This window comes from Alosa pseudoharengus, unplaced genomic scaffold (genome assembly GCF_046254945.1).
Source record: "Alosa pseudoharengus isolate Yale_2024_CS ecotype anadromous, Long Island Sound unplaced genomic scaffold, YU_APseudo_1.1 YU_APseudo_1.1_scf_15, whole genome shotgun sequence".
NCBI lineage: Eukaryota > Metazoa > Chordata > Actinopteri > Clupeiformes > Clupeidae > Alosa > Alosa pseudoharengus.
In genome coordinates, this window is record NW_027468620.1 from 10,654,399 (window position 1) to 10,673,607 (window position 19,209).

The 19,209-nt window shown below is 37.9% G+C and overlaps 1 protein-coding gene across 1 annotated transcript in view; it reads left to right on the top strand.

Annotated features, from left to right (window-relative positions):
* LOC143124753 (uncharacterized) overlaps positions 1-19,209 on the top strand; it is a 31,633-nt gene that overhangs the window by 9,600 nt on the left and 2,824 nt on the right. Inside the window, exons 10-30 of the mRNA XM_076286460.1 lie at positions 20-26; positions 283-383; positions 683-799; positions 964-1,096; positions 1,305-1,453; positions 1,566-1,683; positions 1,788-1,861; positions 2,107-2,265; positions 2,421-2,553; positions 4,154-4,212; positions 4,307-4,397; positions 4,539-4,579; positions 4,678-4,720; positions 4,919-4,971; positions 5,075-5,194; positions 5,692-5,817; positions 6,070-6,268; positions 6,431-6,574; positions 6,680-6,781; positions 6,885-6,947; positions 8,202-10,161. Of these exons, the coding sequence (XP_076142575.1) occupies positions 20-26; positions 283-383; positions 683-799; positions 964-1,096; positions 1,305-1,453; positions 1,566-1,683; positions 1,788-1,861; positions 2,107-2,265; positions 2,421-2,553; positions 4,154-4,212; positions 4,307-4,397; positions 4,539-4,579; positions 4,678-4,720; positions 4,919-4,971; positions 5,075-5,194; positions 5,692-5,817; positions 6,070-6,268; positions 6,431-6,574; positions 6,680-6,781; positions 6,885-6,947; positions 8,202-8,336 (2,167 nt within the window). The 3' untranslated portion in view covers positions 8,337-10,161. The remainder of the gene's footprint in view (positions 1-19; positions 27-282; positions 384-682; positions 800-963; positions 1,097-1,304; positions 1,454-1,565; positions 1,684-1,787; positions 1,862-2,106; positions 2,266-2,420; positions 2,554-4,153; positions 4,213-4,306; positions 4,398-4,538; positions 4,580-4,677; positions 4,721-4,918; positions 4,972-5,074; positions 5,195-5,691; positions 5,818-6,069; positions 6,269-6,430; positions 6,575-6,679; positions 6,782-6,884; positions 6,948-8,201; positions 10,162-19,209) is intronic.

The following is a 19,209-nucleotide window of genomic DNA, read 5'->3' on the forward strand; positions in this document are numbered from 1 at the left end:
TGCTTTTTGGAGACTGCAGGTTGGGGGTATAGTGTATTGACACTATAACTATGACACCAAATCCCAGGAGGCACTGGCAGTCCATTTAAAATATATATATATGTCACTGCGATAACTTATTGCAATATACCAGAGAATGTCTAATAAGGGAATATACTGTAAGCGTATGTCTAACAGCAACAAACCTGTTTGACAGACCCTCACAGATTTTAGTCACGCCCTCTTTGTCCTGATTGGTCCCACACAGGCACATTTTTCCGGAAATCGAAACTTAGAAGTTAGATTAAGAAAGTAAACGAAAGTGGCGCTGTTGGGTCGCTCAAAGATAAAGTACCACACTATATTGAGGGGGTTGGTGTTGCGCAACGATTTTATGAAGTACAGTAAGTTAACTGATTGTTTTATTGCATTAATGCTTGGAAGTTGCACGTGTATTTGAGGGAGCTGATACGCGCTCCTGCTGCTGCTGCTGCTGTTACTGTGTCAGCTAACATGACAGCTGATCAGGATATGTGACAACACAGGCTACGACCTTTACTGTCTATGGCTACGACACGTGTAGCTAATATTCGATACAACTGTAAATCATGACATGTAGAAGAAAGCATATTTTGCAATTGTTTTGTTTGTTATTACTCGGCTCAAGTAAAGCTGTTGTTTATCACTCTAACCCACGGTATAGCCTGCAGTTGGTGGACCTGATGAATTACGCAGCAAAACTAAACGAATACGGACAGAAGACAAGAGTCCTAGTGCAATATGTGGAGGTGGACGTCTCGGGTCCGGACCATATTAAAACGTAGGTTGTCAAGCTACTGCCTGTCTAAAACTAGGTTGGCTGAAAGACCGCATGATGGAGCGTGTACTTGACCAGTAGGCCTAGCTACAATTATGTTCTTATTTTCATAACAACTATTAGCCTATTAATTGCTATACTTGACCAGCACAATTATGTTATTGTAGGTTTACTGTGCGGGCTGTAGTGAATGGTACATCTTACCCAGAGGGAGTTGGGAAAAATAAGAGAGAGGCGAAGGAAAATGCTGCCCAAAAGGCCCTTGAAAACCTGCAGCAGCACATGGAGAGCAGTGATTTTGTAAGATTATTACATTCATTTTTCTTCACCTCTGCGGTCACAGTATCGAGTGTTTTATAGCTATTGTCATGTCAAGTGTAACCAGGCCTGTGTAATGAGAAATATGATAACAGATCAAGTCAAATGGCCATCATTGATCTTATGTGTAGTAGGTGGTAAACAGATTGGATTAACATTGTTATTGTTGAATTGCTTGACCTCTGTACAGAATACTTCGACAACATCACAGACATCAGAAATCCCGGTCTCTATTACCCAACCCAATTATCAGTGTTGGCTGAATGAACACAGCCACAAGACCAGAGTGATTTTTAAGCCTGTTGAATCGACAAGAGTGGGCCTAGTCAGCACACCACAGTAAGTATGAAACATTATTTTCTATTAAATCTGACCTAAAGCATGTGATACACTTCCTTGTCAAGTGGGCCTATGGTCTTCTTATTACTTAACGGCAATTATGTGGTCATAGGTGCTGCAAGTATGTTTCTGATGGAAAATCATACCCTGAGGCTTATGGGAATTCAAAGAAGGAGGCCAGAGAAAAGGCTGCAAGGCTTGTTTACGAAGAGATCTTAAAAGAGCAAGGGGTAAACACTAACAGTATTTATGGGAAAGCATGTAAGGATGAATATTCGTCTAGCTGTTGCTCATGTCTCTAGTTATACTGTACATTCACTGTTTTTTTTTTTAGGTCATAGAGGGCCATTGTAATGGGCATAACTCCAGACAACAAGAGGTGTCAAACCATAGTGCCTCTGATCTAAGGTACTGTACTGTACTATGGTATTAATTTTGTTATTTCCCCCAAAAAGACCCAGAGGAAAACTCTGAGTGTCACAGTTGATCATCACCATCAGTTGTAGGAAACAGATAGAAACACACTTTCTTTGTGACTTCATCTAGTGTGCATCTATAATCCTGTCAGACCATTAAACTGTTACAAATGTTAGTATCACAGCTGAGCATTTGTAATTCACTTGTCTGTCCTTTCTTATGCCTCCCTTGTACAGCAATAACCTTGAACATATGAGGGTTACACCTACAAAAGATCTCAGCAGTGATATTCACCAGGCTAACTTCATAGGGATATTGAACCATCATTGTCAACAGCAGAAGCTAACACATGATTTTAAGCTGGTGGAGAAAAGAGGGCCATCTCACAACCCTGAGTAAGTTGATACACAGTGAGACATTTACTCAAGCATTTCAAAACTTGTCGAAACTCATCAGCAGTGTGAATTGTGTGAAGCAACTCTGTGCGTTGAAGCTTCAGAAAGCGTTGTCTGTTATATGCACTAACAAGCTACATTGGATTCATCTACAGGTTTGTGTACAAAGTAGTAATAGGTGGGGTCGAGTATCCGGAAGGCTGCGCTAGGACAGCCAAAGACGCGAAGCAGCAAGCTGCTCAGGTGGCATGGAGTAAGATTCAAGACCAGTCTCAATGGAACAGTCAGGTAAGCATTCATCACATTTGTCTTCATAGAAGCCGATGGACTTCAACACAAAACCTTTTATCATCATCTTTCCTCTATGGTGTACATATTAGGACATCCTTAGATGTCAGAATCGGGTGTCAGACATCAGATGAAAAGGCATCACATCTCAGGAAAACCTGTCATGTTTATGGAATTACACAGTCAGTTGAAACAGTGTCAGGAAAATCTGTGTCAGGTAAAACGACATCAGGTGAAACGGCCTCAGACGAAAAGCTGTCAGGGTCAGGTATTAGAGATCAGATGGAAAGGCATCAAGTCTCAGGAAAACCGTTTTGCCTGAAACTTCATTGAGCAAGTGAGCAAGGAATATGTTACTGTGCAACATTTGAAACTTCCAAGATCAGTTTCTGTCTCAAACTATTTGACTATTTGTTTGAAGGCAAAAACGTTTATGTTTTAAATGTTGACTGAAGGGGGGGGGGGGGGGTCTGTAAATCATAGCCCTGCTTCCAATATTTGAACCAAAGAGGAAGTATCCTCACCACTGCTGGCCACCAAGAGATGCTGGCTCTCCTAGAAAATGAATGACTTCTGTTCATTAAGATGAATTAAAGGAAAAATCGGGCGAGTTTTCACATAGATATCCGTTTCTCCAGGTCACCGAGTACTGTCGGTACGAAACAAAATGAAAACAAACGGTTTTACCTAGCTTGAGTTGCTACAACCAGCAGCTGACACAGCCAGGCAGCTGCAGCACTACACTCTGTGGGCATGTACATGGGGGCTCACGGACATGCCCCCAGAGTGTAGCGCTGTAGCTGCCTGGTTGGATTCGCAGCTGGCTGTAGCAACTCAAGCTAGGTAAAAACGATTGTTTTCGTTTTTTTCATACCGACAGTACTCTGTGACCTCGAGAAACGGAGCTCTATGACAAAACTCACCGGATTTCCCCACCGGTCCTGGTGTGAACGGACAACTTTTGAAAGCTCTTTGCGGGAGCGGGCGGGATGAGAGAGGTGCATTCGCGGGTGCGGGACAAACAGATGATTCACTGCACTCCCGCAAATTAAATATGTGCGTAAAATTTAAATATGGAAATTATTCAAGTAGTGTACATAACTATAGTTCAGCTGGATGTTCTGTTAGGCAGCATTAAAAAACAGGGTTTAAGCATAACTGATGAATAGCAAGCACGTGGGTTCAATTCGTTCCTGCTGCTCATTGTCAAAACTCGAAATCGAAAGCATGACAGAGGAAAAGGTCACTAGACTAGGCTTACTTCTGTTGTTAGCCTACATTCAGAACCAAGAAAATCAGACATCTGGAGTCTTTCTCAGGTATGTGTGCTCATTTTGAGAGACAGAAAGAAAAACTGAATAGGCTATCCCTCCTGCATGCAGGCTTTAGCGGGCGGGAGCGGGACATCATGTTACATAAAAAATGACACATTAATGCGGGAGCGGGACAGAATATTGCGGGAGCGGGCGGGCGCGGGACTGAAAAATCAGACCTCGACCACAAACCATGGTGGAAGTCTAGGAGAGTGGTGTTAACAGATAATTCCTTAATACCGGTATATCCCACAGTATACACCGTTTACCATGTATGTTTATGTTAGGTTTCAAGCAAGTCAAGTCTTTCTGAAGATGATTCACTCTGTCTAACTCCTACACTAGAGTGAGTATAATGTAACACATATTAATTAATCATTTGGGATATGATTGTTCTGTGTGAGTGTAACCCATTGACTATATGTACTATTTTGACCTAGCGAATCACAAGATGAAAGGGCCTCAACAAGCCTGGCTGCAAGTGCAAGTGACTCAATTATCTTTAAAGAGTCATCCAAAAACTCTTCCAAAGTTAGTAATATTCATATTGAGAACTTATTGTTTTAAAATGCACTTTATATGTGGTATTTATTTTAATGTGGTAATGTTTGGTTTTGATTAGGCTATTTCTGTAATGTTTTTTTTTGTTGTTGTTGTTTTTGTTTATTGCAGATACAAGAGGCAGCTCCTGCACAAAATAAGGCTAAACGAATGCAAGTGCATACAACATGCCAGTATCCATTACTACATTCATTACATAATTTTCTTCATAATAGTCCCTCTAATGTTGTTTTCTTGTCTTCTTTTGCAGATTAGCACCAAATTTCAACAATGCTCCTCAAAAAAGTAAAGAGGTATCACATTCTTGATATATGTGCATATTATGTACTTTAGGTTTTACCAATGCATATTTACTAAACATTTGTTGAAGTAAAACACAATTATAGATCAAAACAACAGCAATTAATCGGTGATAAATAATAGTGATGACATTTTCAACACATTGTGACTTATTATAACATTAATAACATGTTCAAATATCTGCTTTGAAGGCTGGCCCCAATCTCTCAACCAATTTCACTGGTCAGGTTGCTGTCCAGTCCAGGTGAGTGAGCACGAGGCCTCCTACTGACTAAGCACAAGTTATACATTCATGCAAAGTGTAATATGAAATACCAAAGCATGATTGTTATTAATTTATTTTGCAGACTTGAAAAAGACTTTGAATCAATAGAGCGTATAGGCAAAGGAGGGTTTGGACGTGTTTTCAAGGCACGAAATAAATGCGATGAGACATATTATGCCGTGAAGATTGTAAAAAGTACAGAGTAAGTGATGATTTTTTTTTTTAATGAAAACTTATACTCACAAACAATTTAATGTGTCACTTTCATGGTTTTCATTTTGATAGATTAAAGGAACCGTATGTAAGATTGTGGCCAAAACGGGTACTACAATCACTTTCAAATGACTGTAGAGCGGTGTATCCCCTTCCCCTCCCCTCTGACTGGCAGAGTTGGCAACCGGATGACGAAACACTACTGACTTTGTGATTAGTAGATAGGTGGAGGGTGGCGCATTAGGCCAAAACACAACATGACAACATCAACATCAGTTGAGGGCTGCAACTTCACTTTTTAAATGACAATATCCTGGCCAGACTACTGTTGTCAGTGATATAAGTATTTGAAATGAACATGATTTCTTAATGTCTAGTGACATATCAGGGCAATTTTATGATTAATTGAAATACATTTTTTACATACGGTTCCTTTAAACTTGTTTTGTCACTGTTTTTTCTGGGGGTTTTTTACATTTTATTTAGAAAAGCCAAACGAGAAGTTAAAGCTTTGGCACGTCTGCAGCACCCAAACATAGTGCGTTACCATGGATGCTGGATTGATAACACTGCATACGTATATGATGGCTCCGACAGTTACAGCACCTCAAAGTAAGTCTGCATAACGCGATAGAATTACTATAGCAGAATAACATTGAATGTTCCTCTGGTGTAGATGAAGGGGAAAAAATAATATTATATTATAAACATCCAAAAATCAAATTCTCAGTATAAACTGATTTCATGTTTCAACATTTTCAATTGTTATACAAATTGTTATGCAAAACTTGTATTGAACATCTGATCTTTTAAAGTATGAAACTTACTATGAGTGTGAGAACTTAGCTGTGATTATAACCTCAGCTCAGGAAGCAATTCCACCATGACATTCCTGTATATCAAGATGGAACTCTGTGAGGGCAACACACTTTCAATGTGGATCGAGGAAAAGAATGAACACCCAGACTCACAGAGACGACAGGATGCCCTTGTCATCACCAAGCAAATCGTAAAAGCAGTGGTATACATTCACTCTCAAAACCTCATCCACCGTGACTTAAAAGTAAGCCATTAACCTACAGGTACTTCCAATAACTTCAGGTGTTATCCAGTGTGAATTTACAAGTTCAGTAAACAATTTTAGTGAGAACAAGATTTGTTGCAGTATTATTAGTACCCTTGTATGTTTCTGCTCAGTATTTGATCATTTTCTTACTTGTGTTAGCCCGCGAACATCATGTTTGGAAGAAATCAGGAGGTGAAGATAGGCGACTTCGGCCTGGTGACTGTTGGAGACAGTGACCATGATGAAAGTTTACTGGAACGGACAAAGCGTACAGGCACAAGATCCTATATGAGTCCTGAACAGGTAATGCAGTGTAGTGCAACACAAGTTACTCATTTCATATGAATAAAAGTCGTGAGTACCAGACTACAACATCCAAAACTAACTACTGTCATTGCACCTTTACAGATGAATCAGCCTACATATGACCGCAAAGTGGACATTTTTGCTCTAGGTCTGATTTATTTTGAACTACTTTGGACTATAAAAACAAAGGCTGAAAAGTTTGAGGTAAGTGTTTCAGTTGCTATGATATTTACATTTGTCATCTCTAATAGCCATTGTTTTCTGGAAAATCAGTATTAAAATATCAGTTGTTTTTTTTATCCCATAGATGTGGAAAAATATCAAGACAAGGAAGTTTCCAGAGGAATTTCGTGATCAGTTTTGCTTTGAAGTAAGTGTAGCTATTAGTTTATCACTGAAGATATAGTACTTACCTTGGTTCATTAAAGTGAAAAATAATGCCCGTTGTCTCATTTGATAGTTCTTCATAAAATGGAATATTTGTTTCATACTGTATGTGCATAATTCGTTGTCAGACCAAATATACATATAGGACTCATTGATAATTAAGCTCTAGAAATGATTTGTTATTGTCACCCATATATATATATATATATATAATTTATTATTACCGCCACGCTAGCAAAGCGGCAGTCATATAAGTTTAGTCAGAGGTTTTTTTTCTTCAGGATTTTTTTTTCTTCAGTAATTTTGTGTCAGCGATTCCCAGAATAGTGAAAGACTGCACGAAACTTAGTGGGCATGTAGCCCCACAAGGATGACACAGAATCATTGAATATATTGAGAACTGTAGGACTTAGGATGACCACGTTTTTTTGTATGTTGGTCTCAAGGGGCCATCTCCACCCATCCCATAACCACTCATTTGCAGTATAGCACCATCTAGTTACAAATAAAAAGCAAAAATGAGGCGTTGTTAATGGCAGGTATCTTTGGCTGACATGTTCAAAACTGAAATTTGAAGTGTAGGATCATTATGAAACCCTCTGAATACATGCCAAGTTTAGTGGAATTCCATTCATGGGGGGCCATACAATAAATTAATTTATGTGTACATTTAGTGACTGTACACCAATCTGCCTGTAGATGGTGGTGTTGAGCAAATAGTTGCCGGTAGAGGATGATGCTACATTTCTACAAACACGCACGCACACACAAACAAAAAAACACACACACAATGCACATGCACACACACACAGGCACACACACACATAAACACAGATGCACACGTACACAGACACACCCACATTCATACACATGCGCAGAAACACAAATACACACACACACAGAAGCACACATTACACAAAAGCAAACACATATACACAAAAGCAAACACATACATGCATACACTCATTTACATACACAAAAGTTGCTAGAGTATGAGATGGAGACAAATTGACAAGCGTGATTTATTTTTGCGGAGAGAACGTGCAGGACTGAGCGGTGGTCATATTTTGTACCACTATGTGGTACATCTAGTTTAAATCTGGCATTCAAATGTTGCTGTAGACTTTTGCAGGCACAGTGAAGAAAGAAGGTCTAAGTTATTCTGTGTCATTATACAAAAAAATGTCACCCAGTGTGGACAGGTGGAGTCATTCTTTCAACTCTGTGTGTTCTGCAGCATGCGCTAATCGAGCGAATGCTGCGTCAGGATCCTGTGGAGAGACCTGAGGCCCAAGAGCTGGTCGCAGAGCTGGAGAATCCCAAATCCTTCCAAGATCAGAATTCTAACCAAAGAAGCACAAAAACTGTATGAAGTTATGAAGTGCAGTAAGGGCAGACCCATCACAATATCACTAATGTATGAAAACTGTCTTTCCTTGCAGATTGCTTTGAATGTTTTTAAATTGCCATACCTGTTACCTTTGCATCATGGTGTTGTGGATTTTCGTATAAGGAAAACTCTTTAACTAGGAGTATATAAATCATGTAAGTTATGCATGAACTGCAGATTAAATCAATCAAGAAAGACACTGATGACCGTATTGTCAAAATGTGCAAGTTTAAGTTAAAGGGAAACTTGGCAGTATTAGCTATATTTCCCCCTCTGCTGGAGAAATTGTGCATTATGCTATTTCAAACTGTGGAAAAAGGTAACGATAAAGCACATGGATTTGTTTACAAGCTAGTGAAATGGTTAGCATAAGTTCGGCAGAACAATGGATGTTACAAGGTAAGAGACACAATTTAAAATTAGTTTCTCGTTTCTCACTTCTCTTACCGGGACGGTAGTTCCAAAGTTGCAAGGTTGGTTTTCCACCAGGGGACACTAGAGGGAGCGGGGAAAGCCATTTTCACCGGAACAGGCCATTTAACCATCCAAACGGATTTATTAAGTTGAAATTGTTGCCAAGTTCCCCTTTAAAGTTGACTGGCATTTAACAGATGCTTTTTTCCCCAAAGCATTAAGGACTTGCAAGGGTGGGTTTGGGAATCAAACCAGAGGTGCATTCCCAGGGTCGACCAATTGTCTGGCTGCGACGTTACCGCTGCTCAGCAGCTCTGCAGAGTTATTCCATCTGTATTACGGTACCTACACGCTTGCATTGAATGCAGTGCTGGAGACGCATCTCATTCACTTTACATGGGCTTACGTCATCCGTTGCCTAACTTAATAGTGGTGTCCAGCTAATTAAATTACTGTTATGCTTCAAGTCATACACCATGAGTAGTGCACACCCCCGACTATCGGGAAACCCCACCGGCATGCAATAACGCAACGAAAGCATGTGAATCTAGGGTTATTCCATCTGTATTTGTGCTGAAGCAGCAGAAGTGTTTGTCTGACTATCTGCCAGCCTGGGTTCAGTTCCCGCACCTGCCACTGCCAGTCCATGTCACTTTGGAAATAAGCATCTGCTAAATACCAGTCACCTTCTACTGTATGTTGATTGTTGACTGTATGTGATAAATTGTTTTACAAAAGTAAGTCATTCAGCAATGTTGCTTAAGTTGTCTAATCTTACAGTGTGACTGTACTGGAGCTCCATCTGTTTCATGTGTTTGTTTTTTTATACGCATTTCAAGATGGATCCTTACCAACCACTAGGCACTTTAAATCTTTAGTTTTGTCTTCCACAAAACATACCTGGGTCTTACTCATGAAATGAGCATTATAATGCCTAGTACAGATAGTAATGATGGTTTTGTAATTTTATCATGTTTTGAAAAATGAAGCTATGTTTCATTTTCACAAATTGAATCAGTAAAATGAACGTGATCCCCACACAAATGCATAACTGACTATTTAAGAGGTTATGGTCATTTTAAATTGAGGGCCCTATTCTGACGATCAGAAACGCAGCGCATGGTGTATTCTTATCATGACTCAAAGCGTATTCCTATCTTACACTCCTATCTTACACTCCTATCTTCTGTTTTATTACACGATGTGCCCAGGGGTGTGGCAATTAATGACATAAGGTGTGGTCTGGCGCATGATCTAAAATCGCTATCTTACACCATCTAAAAAGCATTACGCCACTGACCAAGAAAAACCTGGTCTATAGTGAAAGGTGCATATGAAGCACAGCTGAAGACACACTGTCACGAGATGTAAGCAGCATTCGAACATTATTGGGGTAAGTGTTGCTTTTTTCAGGCTATTTTTTCGATGGTAACCCATTGTCAGTCAATAGTGAAAATAACTAGATGTACCGCATAGCGGTACAAAATATGACCGCCGCTCAGTCCTGTACATCCGTTCCGCGAAAATAAATCACACTTCAATTTGTCTCCATATTTTACTCCATCCCCCACTCTTGAAACTTTTGTGTATGCTTGTTTGGCATGCCTGAGTGTGTGTGTGCGGCTGCACAGAAAGTAGCCTACTGGTGCTGAAAAGGTGAATAGATTGTAGAATAGCCAAAGAAGATGTAGCATTGTTATAAAACCTTTAAAATCTCTAAACAATCACAAGTAGGGCAGTTCATCACAGTTCATCCATTGCAACTGGATTGATGAAAGGTCACTTACACCTGTAGGCTACATTGTATTTGGGAAAAGCAAAAGGTATCAGCATAATGTTATTTATTTATTTATTTATTTATTTATTTACAAAAACATCTCTGTCAGTTCCATGCCGTTTTCAACAGCTATCAAAAACAAAGGTCATTTTTGGATGGATGGATTTTTTTGTGAATGTTTCTTCTACATAAGATTTTAGTCATCTTTAGTTCATGTAATACTTTATTGTCAATGCACAAATTAAGTAACAGTAGTCTGAAACGTTATTGTTAATGCACAAATTAAGTAACAGTAGTCTGAAACGAAATGCTGTTTTACATCTAGTGGTGCAAATAACTGACATGTCCAAATGGGCCTTGATGAAATTCGTCGCTAGACTGTTCATACACATTTTAACGGGCCAAAGTTGAAGAGCTGTTGTCCGTTATTGTTCGTGCTAATATAGGCTGATTCATGTTCCCTTGCATTGTGTAACTGAGGTCCATGGCTAGTCTGGCTTTCACCAGACCAAGCTCAATCTTTTAAGAAATCAAAAAATAAATAGCGGGCAGATCAGGCTGGGTTCACCAAGCCTAGTCCATAGGCACCCGGTATTGTTCACGCTCTGGCTATTCTAAATGCAAAAATGCATCAGGGAGTTATGACAAAACTGTAACTAACAAACTAGATCCTAACAGAAAGCTGTTAGCTTCCCTAAGCTGTAGGCTTATAAGGTAGGCCTATTTACAACATAAATTGTCAATAGGCTATGCTGGCGACACAAATAAAATCTCCTTTGGAAACCAATGGCTTACGCCTTACAGTATCAAGCGGACTTAAACTGCCATATCGTGGCGAAAAGTTGTAATAAAATTCACGCAGCTCCATGAGTCAAGGAAAGCGCGAATGAAGTAGCCACTTCTAAATGGGACCCACTACACAGTAGCTTAAGGTGTGTTGCTAAAGCAGCCATAATGAAATGAAGGTGTCATTGTTACCGTGGTAAAGTTGGTTTTATATTGGACGTTGGATATTCGACACATTCGAAAAATCTATTTAGCACTGACTACGAGGGTCGAGTTTGTGTCAAACCAACTTTAATGTGTTTAAACAAGGCCTGCCTATATTACACAAAGCTTCTTTTGTCCAAAAACCCATGTTTTGATTTTATGAATTTTTTAGGCTGATAAAAGATTTCAATCTATTATGCGGCTTCACCTTTTGACTTACCCATACTAAAACACATCTCCTGAACTCGGCTTACTGCCCTTTCTAGTACACAAAGCTTCTTTTTCCCTAAAACCTACTCTTTGATTTTATACAATTTTTAATGTTAAATGTTTCAAATCTATTATGCGGCTTGCCCTTTTGACCTACCCATGTCAAAACACATCTGGTGAACTCGGATTACTGCTCTATATAGTACACAAAGCTTCTTTTTCCCAAAAATCCATTCTTTGATTTTATAAATATTTTTTAATGTAAAAAAAATGCTTTAAATGCTTTAAATCTATTATGCGGCTTGACCTTTTGACCTAACCATGTCAAAACACATCTGTTGCACTCAGCTAACTGCCCTACATAATACACAAAGCTTCTTTTTTCCAAAAAACTCACTCTTTGATTTTATATTAATTTTTTACTATTCAAAAATGCTATAAATCTATTATGCGAATTGACCTTTTGACCAACCCATGTCAAAACACATCTGCTGCACTCAGTTAACTGCCCTACATAGTACACAAAGCTTCTTTTTTTCAAAAACTTACTCTTTGATTTTATATACATTTTTTACTATTCAAAAATGCTATAAATCTATTATGCGGCTTGACCTTTTGACCTACCCATGTCAAAACACATCTGTTGCACTCAGCTAACTGGCCTTCATAGTACACAAAGCTTATTTTTTCCAAAAACTCACTCTTTGATTTTATATAAATTTTTTACTTTATAAAAATGCTATAAATCTATTATGCGAATCGACCTTTTGACCTACCCATGTCAAAACACATCTGCTGCACTCAGCTAACTGCCCTACATAATACACAAAGCTTATTTTGTCCAAAAACGTACTCTTTGATTTTATATTATTTTTTTATTATTCAAAAATGCTATAAATCTATTATGTGCCTTCACCTTTTGACCTACCCATGTCAAAACACATCTGTTGCACTCGGCTAACTGCCCTACATAGTACACAAAGCTTATTTTTTCCAAAAAACTCACTCTTTGATTTTATATTAATTTTTTACTATTCAAAAATGCTATAAATCTATTATGCGAATTGACCTTTTGACCAACCCATGTCAAAACACATCTGCTGCACTCAGTTAACTGCCCTACATAGTACACAAAGCTTCTTTTTTTCAAAAACTTACTCTTTGATTTTATATACATTTTTTACTATTCAAAAATGCTATAAATCTATTATGCGGCTTGACCTTTTGACCTACCCATGTCAAAACACATCTGTTGCACTCAGCTAACTGGCCTTCATAGTACACAAAGCTTATTTTTTCCAAAAACTCACTCTTTGATTTTATATTAATTTTTTACTTTATAAAAATGCTATAAATCTATTATGCGAATCGACCTTTTGACCTACCCATGTCAAAACACATCTGCTGCACTCAGCTAACTGCCCTACATAATACACAAAGCTTATTTTGTCCAAAAACGTACTCTTTGATTTTATATTATTTTTTTATTATTCAAAAATGCTATAAATCTATTATGTGCCTTCACCTTTTGACCTACCCATGTCAAAACACATCTGTTGCACTCGGCTAACTGCCCTACATAGTACACAAAGCTTATTTTTTTCAAAAACGCACTCTTTGATTTTATATAATTTTTTTACTATTCAAAAATGCTATAAATCTATTATGTGCCTTCACCTTTTGACCTACCCATGTCAAAACACATCTGGTGAACTCGGATTACTGCCCTATATAGTACACAAAGCTTCTTTTTCCCAAAAATCCATTCTTTGATTTTATAAATATTTTTTAATATAAAAAAAATGCTTTAAATGCTTTAAATCTATTATGCGGCTTGACCTTTTGACCTACCCATGTCAAAACACATCTGCTGCACTCAGCTAACTGCCCTACATAATACACAAAGCTTATTTTGTCCAAAAACTTACTCTTTGATTTTATATAAATTTTTTATTATTCAAAAATGCTATAAATCTATTATGCGGCTTGACCTTTTGACCTACCCATGTCAAAACACATCTGCTGCACTCGGCTAACTGCCCTACATAGTACACAAAGCTTCTTTTTTCCAAAAATGCACTCTTTGATTTTATATTAATTTTTTATTATTCAAAAATGCTATAAATCTATTATGCGGCTTGACCTTTTGACCTAACCATGTCAAAACACATCTGTTGCACTCAGCTAACTGCCCTACATAATACACAAAGCTTCTTTTTTCCAAAAACTCACTCTTTGATTTTATATTAATTTTTTACTATTCAAAAATGCTATAAATCTATTATGCGAATTGACCTTTTGACCAACCCATGTCAAAACACATCTGCTGCACTCAGCTAACTGCCCTACATAATACACAAAGCTTCTTTTTTCCAAAAATGCACTCTTTGATTTTATATTATTTTTTTACTATTCAAAAATGCTATAAATCTATTATGTGCCTTCACCTTTTGACCTAGCCATGTCAAAACACATCTGTTGCACTCGGCTAACTGCCCTACATAGTACACAAAGCTTATTTTTTCCAAAAACTCACTCTTTGATTTTATATTAATTTTTTACTATTCAAAAATGCTATACATTTATTATGCGCCTTCATCTTTTGACCTACCCATGTCAAAACACATCTGCTGCACTCAGCTAACTGTCCTACATACAGTAGTACACAAAGCTTTTTTTTTTCCAAAAAAGAGTGAGTTTTTGGAAAAAAGAAGCTTTGTGTATTATGTAGGGCAGTTAGCTGAGTGCAACAAATGTGTTTTGACATGGTTAGGTCAAAAGGTCAAGCCGCATAATAGATTTATAGCATTTTTGAATAATAAAAAATTAATATAAAATCAAAGAGTGCATTTTTGGAAAAAAGAAGCTTTGTGTATTATGTAGGGCAGTTAGCTGAGTGCAACAGATGTGTTTTGACATGGTTAGGTCAAAAGGTCAAGCCGCATAATAGATTTATAGCATTTTTGAATAATAAAAAATGAATATAAAATCAAAGAGTGCATTTTTGGAAAAAAGAAGCTTTGTGTACTATGTAGGGCAGTTAGCCGAGTGCAGCAGATGTGTTTTGACATGGGTAGGTCAAAAGGTCAAGCCGCATAATAGATTTATAGCATTTTTGAATAATAAAAAATTAATATAAAATCAAAGAGTGAGTTTTTGGAAAAAATAAGCTTTGTGTACTATGAAGGCCAGTTAGCTGAGTGCAACAGATGTGTTTTGACATGGGTAGGTCAAAAGGTCAAGCCGCATAATAGATTTATAGCATTTTTGAATAATAAAAAATTTATATAAAATCAAAGAGTGAGTTTTTGGAAAAAATAAGCATTGTGCACTATGAAGGGCAGTTAGCTGAGTGCAACAGATGTGTTTTGACATGGTTAGGTCAAAAGGTCAAGCCGCATAATAGATTTAAAGCATTTAAAGCATTTTTTTTACATTAAAAAATATTTATAAAATCAAAGAATGGATTTTTGGGAAAAAGAAGCTTTGTGTACTATATAGAGCAGTAATCCGAGTTCACCAGATGTGTTTTGACATGGGTAGGTCAAAAGGTGAAGGCACATAATAGATTTATAGCATTTTTGAATAGTAAAAAAATAATATAAAATCAAAGAGTGCGTTTTTGAAAAAAATAAGCTTTGTGTACTATGTAGGGCAGTTAGCCGAGTGCAACAGATGTGTTTTGACATGGGTAGGTCAAAAGGTGAAGGCACATAATAGATTTATAGCATTTTTGAATAATAAAAAAATAATATAAAATCAAAGAGTACGTTTTTGGACAAAATAAGCTTTGTGTATTATGTAGGGCAGTTAGCTGAGTGCAGCAGATGTGTTTTGACATGGGTAGGTCAAAAGGTCGATTCGCATAATAGATTTATAGCATTTTTATAAAGTAAAAAATTAATATAAAATCAAAGAGTGAGTTTTTGGAAAAAATAAGCTTTGTGTACTATGAAGGCCAGTTAGCTGAGTGCAACAGATGTGTTTTGACATGGGTAGGTCAAAAGGTCAAGCCGCATAATAGATTTATAGCATTTTTGAATAGTAAAAAATTTATATAAAATCAAAAAGTAAGTTTTTGAAAAAAAGAAGCTTTGTGTACTATGTAGGGCAGTTAACTGAGTGCAGCAGATGTGTTTTGACATGGGTTGGTCAAAAGGTCAATTCGCATAATAGATTTATAGCATTTTTGAATAGTAAAAAATTTATATAAAATCAAAGAGTGAGTTTTTTGGAAAAAATAAGCTTTGTGTATTATGTAGGGCAGTTAGCTGAGTGCAACAGATGTGTTTTGACATGGTTAGGTCAAAAGGTCAAGCCGCATAATAGATTTAAAGCATTTAAAGCATTTTTTTTACATTAAAAAATATTTATAAAATCAAAGAATGGATTTTTGGGAAAAAGAAGCTTTGTGTACTATATAGAGCAGTAATCCGAGTTCACCAGATGTGTTTTGACATGGGTAGGTCAAAAGGGCAAGCCGCATAATAGATTTGAAACATTTAACATAAAAAATTTTATAAAATCAAAGAGTAGGTTTTAGGGGAAAAGAAGCTTTGTGTACTAGAAAGGGCAGTAAGCCGAGTTCAGGAGATGTGTTTTAGTATGGGTAAGTCAAAAGGTGAAGCCGCATAATAGATTGAAATCTTTTATCAGCCTAAAAAATTCATAAAATCAAAACATGGGTTTTTGGACAAAAGAAGCTTTGTGTAATATAGGCAGGCCTTGTTTAAACACATTAAAATTGGTTTGACACAAACTCGACCCTCGTAGTCAGTGCTAAATAGATTTTTCGAATGTGTCGAATATCCAACGTCCAATATAAAACCAACTTTACCACGGTGTCATTGTTTGGATACTTCACACACACGTGCTTTTTAATTTCACAGACTACAACTACCAAGCTGGAATCAAAGCACATCGATTCCCCTCACACCCTGCACGCACTTAAAACAAAATAAACGTCTCAGTCTCACGCATGTATAGGCAAAACTGTATCAGACCGTAACGTTGGTAAATCTTCTGCTTCTTCTGCTGCTATCAATTTGCTTGGTATAACCGGAACATTTATAGTTTTATAGAAATGCAATCAATCAAATTGGCCTCCATCACTCAACCAACGCTAACGGTAACATTACCTAGGTCCTTATTGATATTATAAGATTAACGTACCTGCAGTAAAAACCAAGCATGTCCGATAAACATCCTCAGATTTATTTCGGCTTCAAGAAGAAATGGGAATTACATTTCATGTGAACATCATCCTATCCTTATTAGACGTTCTCTGCGGTAAACTATAGTCCTTGTAGGAAGCGTCCACTGTTATTCCAACCCATGTTTAACTTCCAACAAAATTACGTCTCACTGAAACGATGCGCCATCTAGTGGACAAACGACTACTTATCGCCAATACTGGACCCCCCCATGGATGAAATTCTACAAAACTTGGCCTTCCCCCAGAGAATGCCAGGTCAATCATACACATAACATTTGGTGCAGTTCTGAACATCTTAACTGAAGATAGGGGCGATTAAAGCAGAATAATATTGCATTTTCATTTTTTACCGGGGGGGGTGCAAATCACAAATGAGTGATTATGGGCCAGATTGATGTGGGCCCTTGAGACCAACATACCATAAAAGATTCTTCATCCTCGGTGCCACGGTTCAGGTAGTTATTTAGGAAAAACTGCTTTTTTTGCGGTTCGGGGGGCCCAGCACGGGGGGGGTGGACCCCGGGGACGAAACGAAATTTTTCCGTAAAAGTCTAGTGGGGCTACATACCCACCAAATTTCATGTGCCCCGGTGGTTCGGTGTCCCGGGTATCGTTGACCAAAAATTCAGGAAGTGGATGACGATGGAAAAAAAAAAAAAAAAAAATGACAATCCCTATATGACCACTTCGCTAGCGGGTGTCATAATTAGCTGTGTATAACTGTTTTGTCGTTGACTATGACACCATAGTGAATGTAGTTTTACTTTGCGTATGAGTTAAAATAATAGATGAGTGCAGATGCGTGTAGCCTATACTCTGCTAGTCACAAACTATTATTATGACTGCCGCTAGCGAAGCGGTCATATAGGGATTGTCAATTTTTTTTATTTATTTATTTATTTAATTAATTTTTTTCCCGTCATCTACTTCCTGAAATTTTGGTCAACGATACCCGGGGCACCGAAACACCGGGGCACATGAAATTTGGTGGGTATGTAGCCCCACTAGACTTTTACGGAAAATTTTCGTTTGGTCCCCAGGGGCCACTCCCCCTCCGCGCTGGGCCCCCCGAAACCCAAAAAATGCAGTTTTTCCTAAATAACTACCTGAACCGTGGCACCGAGGATGAAGAAATGTTTATGGTATGTTGGTCTCAAGGGCCCACATCAACCTAGCCAATAATCACTCATTTGTGATTTGCAACCCCCCCCCCCCCCCGGTAAAAAATGAAAATGCAATATCATTCTGCTTTAATCGCCCCTCTCTTCAGTAAAGACGTTCAGAACTGCACCAAATTTTATGTGTATGATTAACCTGACATTCTCTGGGGGTATGCCAAGTTTCTTAGAATTTCATCCATGGGGGGGTCTAAAAAATTAAGTTATGTGTACATTTAGTGACTGTACACTCATTGGCCTGTTGATGGTGGTGCACACATATACACATGCACACACACACACAGGCACCCACATACTATCGGTATTAGAACGGCCGATACATAATTACAAATTCAGTAGGATTAAAAGAAAGCCAAAATAAATATTCATCATCATCATCATCATGGCTGCATTTCCAGTATTGGCGATAAGTAGTCGTTTGTCCACTAGATGGCGCATCGTTGCAGTGAGACGTAATTTTGTTGGAAGTTAATCTACAGTGGGTTGGAAAGACACTACGCTTCCTACAAGGACAAGACTGTAGGCTACAGTAGTTTACCGCAGAGAACGTCTAAGGGTAGGATGATTTCTGCATGACATGTAATTCCCATTTCCTCTTGAAGCCGAAATAAATCTGAGAATGTTTATCGGACATGCTTGTTTTTTACTGCAGGTAGGCTACGTTAATCCTATCAATAGCAGAACGTACAGTAGGTAAAATAATGTTACCGTTAGCATGGTTGAGTGATGGAGGCCAATTTGATTATTGATGTATTTGTAGAAAACCATAAATGCCTTTATAGGCTACCAAGCAAATCGATAACAGCACTAATTGTATCTTTCGACTGTCATCTCATTTGCTTATGACCATAACCTAGGCTACTAACAGGAGCTAAGTGAGTTAGCCACAACACGTTCGCTACGTGATGGTTTTTTAATGGAAAATATACAGGCTACCTGAAAGATAACCTGTCTATGATGCATTCTAAACACCGGGCTGGGACATTTCTGCTCAAGGTCTCAAAAAGTCAACGTTCATTCCCAAACACCCATATAGGCTACTTCAATCCTCTATTTTCGAAGGTGATTCAA